Below are 6,326 nucleotides of genomic sequence, written 5' to 3' on the forward strand. Positions count from 1 at the left end.
TTTGTGGGCTGGTCACCCTGGATGGTAGAGGATTTATGCTTTACTGAAAAAGGCTACTTCTGGCCCAATATGAGAGATGACGTCATGCAGTACATGAAGACATATCTCGTTTGCCAACAGGATAAAGTCGAGAAAGTAAAAGTTGCTAGACTTCTCGAACCTCTGTCAGTCCTAACTAGACATTGGGAGAGTGTTTCTATGGACTTCATCACCCACGTTTCTAAGGTAGGCGACTTTGAGACCATTTTGGTCATCATTTATCGATTTTTGAAATATGCCACCTTTAATTTCACTACCAAGTTGTGTTCAATCGAGTTAATGATATGGTTGTTCTTTAGACATGTTATAAAGTTATGGGGAGTCCCTACGAGAATTGTGAGTGACAAAGATGGTAGATTCATTGGCACTTTCTGGATAAAATTATTTACTTTATTAGAGACAAGCCTGAATATATCCTTAAGCTACCATCCTCAGACTGATGGCCAAACCGAGCGATTCAATTGTAGCCTCAAAGAATATCTGTGTCATTTTGTGGATGCAAGACAAATAAGTTGGGTTCAACTACTAGATGTACCCTATTATGTTTGAATGCTTAGACAAGTTCGTCAATTAGAAGAAGCCTATTTGAGATTGTTTGCAGCAGGCAACCTATATTGCCCACCGTGTTAATCCTCCCTGTGTAGGGAAGAATCCTCAGGCCCATAACTTTACGAAGGAAGGGAAACGAATAACGAACATCATTTGAGCTTACCTAGAGAAAGCCTCGAAGTGGATGACACAACAACAACAGGTAAAGTCCTTATCAAGCTGCGACCACAACATATTCAATTTTGAAGACACAAAGACCAGCGCCTCGTTAGAAAATACGAGGGACCAGTAGAAGTCCTCAAAATAATGTTGGGAAATACATCGTACAGAGTACTAGCGTTGCCCACATGGATGAAAATCCATCTAGTCATTCATGTAAGCAACTTAAAGCTCTGCCATTAAGATCCCGACAGCATGCAGTGCAATGTCATCGTTTGACCAAGCATCGATCTAAGCTAAAAAACAAGATAAAGATGTTGAAGAAATCCTTGTCGGTTGATCAAGTGAGGATGGGCTGAAGACCCACAAAGAGAACCCAGCGTACCTGGCAAAGTGAAAGAACCTTTATGAGGAAGAAACCAGTTAAGTACGTGCCAATGACTTGGAAGTCTGAACGCAAAAGATTGAAGAGTTCAAGCTTCGCTAGTCAACAAGAACATCAATTGTTTTAGTGGGAGAGAATGTCATGAGCATGCTTGTTTAGGACATTGTTTGCCTATGGCTGCATGCCCAAATATCCTTAAACCACTTTATCTTTATGTTTTGTACTTAGCGCTTAGTCTACTGCTTTCCTTTTAATGTCACCGACCTTGGGTGTGACATTTCGCACTTTTCATATGCAAGTCTGTCAAACAGAAAAGTTTTAAATGTACTATAGGGGAGACCCACTAGTGGAATCCCGACCAAGCCTTGTCGTACTATTTGCAATCTAAGTTTTTTTTTTTTTTTTACAATTGATAGTCTTCAATGCTTTCTTTAAGTTTTTAATGCTATCTCACGTTTTATAAAATAATTTTATCTAGAATGTGAAATGAGGCTACATCATACTATGAGTTTGTCCATGATCTTTGAATGTTCCATAGTTGACTCGTTGAATGAGTAGAACAAGTGCCACACACTCGTCTCGTGTTTTAAAGATTGCGATTGTGACACTAGATACGTCCAAAACTTCTACAATATGTTTGTGAAAGAAAAAGAAAGAAAAATAGGTATGAGGTGGTAGCAAAATAAAAATTTGCAACTAAAAACTTGTTAAAACATGTTTTAAATCACCCAAACATAAAATCAACCAATAATAGTATTCTCCAAAAGTAAAGAAAAAAATTCAACTCTTCCATTTTGGAGCTAAGATGGATTTACAAATTAGAAAACTTAAAAACCTAAAAAAAAAAAACAACAAAAATAGAAAAAGAATACTTCAACAGCAACAACAAAAATTATAGAAAAAGAATACTTCAACAGCAACGACAAAAATCAATTAACAACCTAGAAATTATCTCCTTAAACCAAAATAAAGGTTTAAGTTTTTGTTGAAGTTTGAGGATCAAGTAGTTGCATCCAAATGGTCGAAACTATAGTCGCCGAAGTCTAAGTTACCAACTTCGTCCAATAGTTTTGTGTGCCGCTCCGCCATAGGAAGTGTGTGGTCACTAGTTACCGTTCAAATTTCCTAGTTGATCAAGCAACTGTGTGCAAGAAGAGAAAGTGAGGGAGAAGGAGAAGGAGAAGGAGAAGGAGAAGGAGAAGGAGAAGGAGAAGGAGAAGGAGAAGGAGAATGATTGTATAAAGTTGAATTGCAGGGTTTTTTCATTTTTCAACTTAAGGGTATTATAGACTTTTAAAATGCTTGTTTGTATTGAAAATCATCTTCTTGAAAATGAAAACCCATTCCTAACTCTTTATACCCATAAAATAATTTTTTTATTTTTTATTTTTTGGTAATTTCCGACTAATTAAATTATACTTTTGTTTCATAACATTCGCAAAATCGTCTCCACATTTCCATCCATACCCACATGGTCGTTTTAAATTTTTTCGTTGAATCAGCCAATTTTGTATTATTCAATTCATCAAGCGGTGACAATGAAATTGAGGATGAATTCATTCGCCACTAACCATCATTTGCTAATTTCTTCAATCCAATTCAACCGGAAAACAAACTTACAGCAACACAATTTTCAAACAAGGATAGCGAAATCGAAAGCGAAGTATTTACAAGCATCTAGACCTCAAACTCTCTCCAAATCGACTGCTAATCCGATTCTAGCTCAACCCCATTCACTGTAAGCTTCAGTTCTTTTCAGATCTTGACTTAATTCTGCTTATTAGCTTACCCAAATCTTTTCTGAGATCTCCGTTTTCAGTTTTTACAAACTCGACTGAAGCTTCATTTTGTGTTCATAATTTTACTCGGGCGTAATTATCGGATTTATGGCTTCTTTTGTGGAGTTTTTTTCTGTTAATTATTTGTGTTCATTGGGAGTTGGTTTCTTTATGGATCATGGAAATAGTGGATGATGGTCGAAATTAGTGCTTGAATTTTTGTTGAATTGTTGTCAAACCTGTAGATGGGAGGATCAATATCTCGCATGTATTTGACTCAGATGGTATACGTAGTGCTTTCTTTTTCTTTTTTGGAAGTTGTTATGCTTGTGAATTTGATGCATAATATCAATAAGGTTAAGAAAAGGCGTACTGTACTCGAAATTTCAACTGAACTGAGCACTGGAATTAGCTTTGAAATGGAATTCACCGACTACCTCCCAAAAGAATTTTGTTTGATTATATTCTAAGTTTAGATGTTGACAGGTATGAATGTTATGATTGCAATAGTCGTGTTTATTTAGATACTATGTCCAATACAGTGGATTTTATTCTTTATTGAGAAAATTGATTCAAAAGTTTCAGTATACATACGTCATACGTGAACAAAATGAAATTGGATACTAGGACAAAAAGTCTTTGGAAGGAACAATAGATATACATAATTCTGAGGGAGGGACACATATATGGTGTATAATGTTGCTCTCCTTGATTGAAAAATTATGTGTCTCTAATTTGATATCTTACTGTTTTTCTCTCAATTTGTTTTCTTTAGAAAGAAAATAAGAATTCATAAAGAATGATGGTTCTCATTACTATGGTCAAGAGGACTAATCAAAGAGATTTAAGATTGGAGAGTTCACAAGGTTGAAAAGCCTGAGAGAGAGAGCTTTTCCATTCTGAACGTTGATACATTTTGTAGTCAAATCTTCTTTGACAGTATTTAGGATGAACCTGAAATTGGATTTCATTTTGCAATTTTGAAGAGGTTTTATGCTTGAATTTGAGGCAGATAATCACAACAAAGGTTCAAGTCTTGTAGGTTTTGCAGAATGAGCTGGCATTTTAGGCTGAATGCTGTTATGAAAGTTTTTACAAAATGAAAATGGAAAATAACTGGAAATGAAGATCATTTGTTATGTTGGTCTTTTGACTTCCTTAATGTAGAAGCTCCAAACTGCTCTGTTTTCGTCCATGTCTTTCACTCAATGATGATGTTTCTAGTTTTTATTGAGGCAGAATTTTAATGCTGAGGAATATGACTGAATCTACACATCTCTAAACTGAGTAACTTCAATTTGAATATTATTGTGGGGATGCAGGTAGCCATTGGTAGTTTGTTGAATTAATCTTAATGGGTAGCAAAGACGCTAGACAACCGCTGTTACCAACATCATCTAATACTCTAGAAACAAGGGTAATAGATATTCCTAGAAGCAAAAGACGATTGAGGCGCACCAAGAGTGCTCCTCATGCAAATTCTCCTACAGAGATCACCCGCACCAGCAACGTGCCGGCCACAGGTCCAGTTCCACGTTCAGGATTAATATTTGGAAATCTACACCCGAGTTTCAGAAGAGTAGCCTTAGTTTTAATAATATACCTGGGTATAGGAACTTTATGTTTTTACCTTGTCAGGTACCAAATCAAGGGGGAAAAATCAAACGGAATAGTTGATGCCATCTATTTCACTATTGTGACAATGACAACTGTTGGGTATGGAGATCTTGTCCCAAACAGTCCTTCCACAAAACTGCTAGCTTGTGCTTTCGTTTTCTCAGGAATGGCCCTAGTCGGCCTAATACTGAGCAATGCAGCTGATTATTTGGTAGAGAAGCAGGAAATCTTGCTATTTAAAGCCTTCCACATTCACCAAAATGGCCATTGTGACATTTCAAAAGAAATCGATACTAATAAAGCTAGAAACAAGTGTGTAGTGGTGTTTCTCCTTCTTCTTTTGTTCATCATTTCTGGGACTGCCTTTCTAGTTATCATTGAGAAGTTAGATTTTATTGATGCCTTTTATTGTGTATGTTCTACCATCACGACGCTAGGCTATGGAGATCAAAGCTTCTCGACCAAGTGGGGACGCATTTTTGCCATTTTCTGGATCTTGATAAGTACCATCACTCTAGCTCAGTTTTTCCTTTACATTGCTGAGCTAAACACTGAAAGAAGGCAAAAGTCTCTTGTGAAGTGGGTTCTAAGTGAAAAGGTGACAGACATAGACCTCGAGGTTGCAGATATCGATGATGACGGTGTTGTTGGGTAAGTCATAGCCTATTCTTTTCATTATACTCCTCTATCATGTAATCTCAAACTCACTTGATCGGAGCACATCCATTCCTTTCTGATCAGACCTCTAGCATGTTTGTCATTTTCGAGTTGAACTTTATTGAATTTCTATAGCTATTCGCTTACCGTTCCTTCTTAATCATCCACAGGGCTGCGGAATTTGTGATATACAAGCTGAAGGAGATGGGGAAGATTACTGAAGATGACATTTCACCTGTGTTGGATGAATTTGAGAATCTTGATGTTGATCAATCAGGAACACTGTCCATATCTGACATAACACTTGCTCAATTATCTTAAGCGGAGATGATAATGGTGGCCTTTCTTCTATGACATCAGTTAAGTTGTTTTTGCAATGTTTTTTATATTGCTTTGACTTTCTGCTTCTTATCTTGAGGAATTTGAATCGTTCAATATTCTTTTGGATAATGGTTACTGTCCAAATGTTGTGGTAAATATATCTCTCCTGTAAGTGAAATGTTATCAAATTTGGATGACATAAAGTTGTTTATGTATTTTATGACTTTTCGATTGTGGACATGAATGTATGGTTAGAGACTTAATTAAGGGAATATGAGCTTGAATATTACGGACCAAAATATATTTGTATCCAAAATTAGGGAACATTGGATATATTCCATGTTAAGGTTTCTCCCCTTTATTTTCTTTTATCATTTCAGAGCATTGTACTTATTTCGGGTCAGATGGAAATTTAAGCATCGATTGTCGAAATGGTGATTGACGTCTTATCAATTGAATTTGAAATAGTAATTGGCTTCTTATCAATTAAGTTATGCACAGATTGACCATTTATTTGATTTATGATAACGTTTGAATATATAATAGTATTGATGTGTTTAAATTTAGAATAATATTTATTTTTCTGTCATCTAAAATTCATGAAATACAAGAAAGTTTGGCCACATTTACGCATGTGATATTGAAATCAGTCCAATCATAATGGATTCGATTCACTTGTCAATGGAAAGGGATTTAATTTTTGTTTTTTAGTTTGTTTACATGTGGCTTGCAATTGTAATTTGATTTTCATTGTTTACACTAAACACTATCACTATAATGAAACATGTGTTACGATGATTACTATAATTGTCAAACTTTGG

General features: G+C 35.7%; 1 protein-coding gene across 3 annotated transcripts; it reads left to right on the forward strand.

Annotated features, from left to right (window-relative positions):
• The first annotated feature begins 2,450 nt into the window (after positions 1 to 2,450).
• Positions 2,451 to 5,804, forward strand: LOC103501240 (two-pore potassium channel 1). 3 transcript variants are annotated; one of them, XM_051086631.1, is made up of 4 exons: positions 2,466 to 2,870; positions 4,233 to 4,839; positions 4,965 to 5,178; positions 5,355 to 5,804. In XM_051086631.1, the coding sequence occupies exons 2-4, from the start codon at positions 4,788 to 4,790 to the stop codon at positions 5,503 to 5,505; spliced, it is 417 nt and encodes a 138-aa protein (XP_050942588.1). In that variant the 5' UTR covers positions 2,466 to 2,870; positions 4,233 to 4,787; the 3' UTR covers positions 5,506 to 5,804. The 3 variants fall into 3 exon arrangements, with proteins under 3 accessions (XP_008462994.1, XP_050942588.1, XP_050942586.1); XM_008464772.3 differs by having other exon boundaries at positions 2,451 to 2,870; positions 4,233 to 5,178; XM_051086629.1 differs by lacking the exon at positions 2,466 to 2,870 and adding an exon at positions 2,871 to 3,194 and having other exon boundaries at positions 4,233 to 5,178.
• Positions 5,805 to 6,326: the final 522 nt, after the last annotated feature.

Source organism: Cucumis melo, chromosome 1 (assembly GCF_025177605.1).
Source record: "Cucumis melo cultivar AY chromosome 1, USDA_Cmelo_AY_1.0, whole genome shotgun sequence".
In the NCBI taxonomy this organism is placed as follows: Eukaryota; Viridiplantae; Streptophyta; class Magnoliopsida; order Cucurbitales; family Cucurbitaceae; genus Cucumis; species Cucumis melo.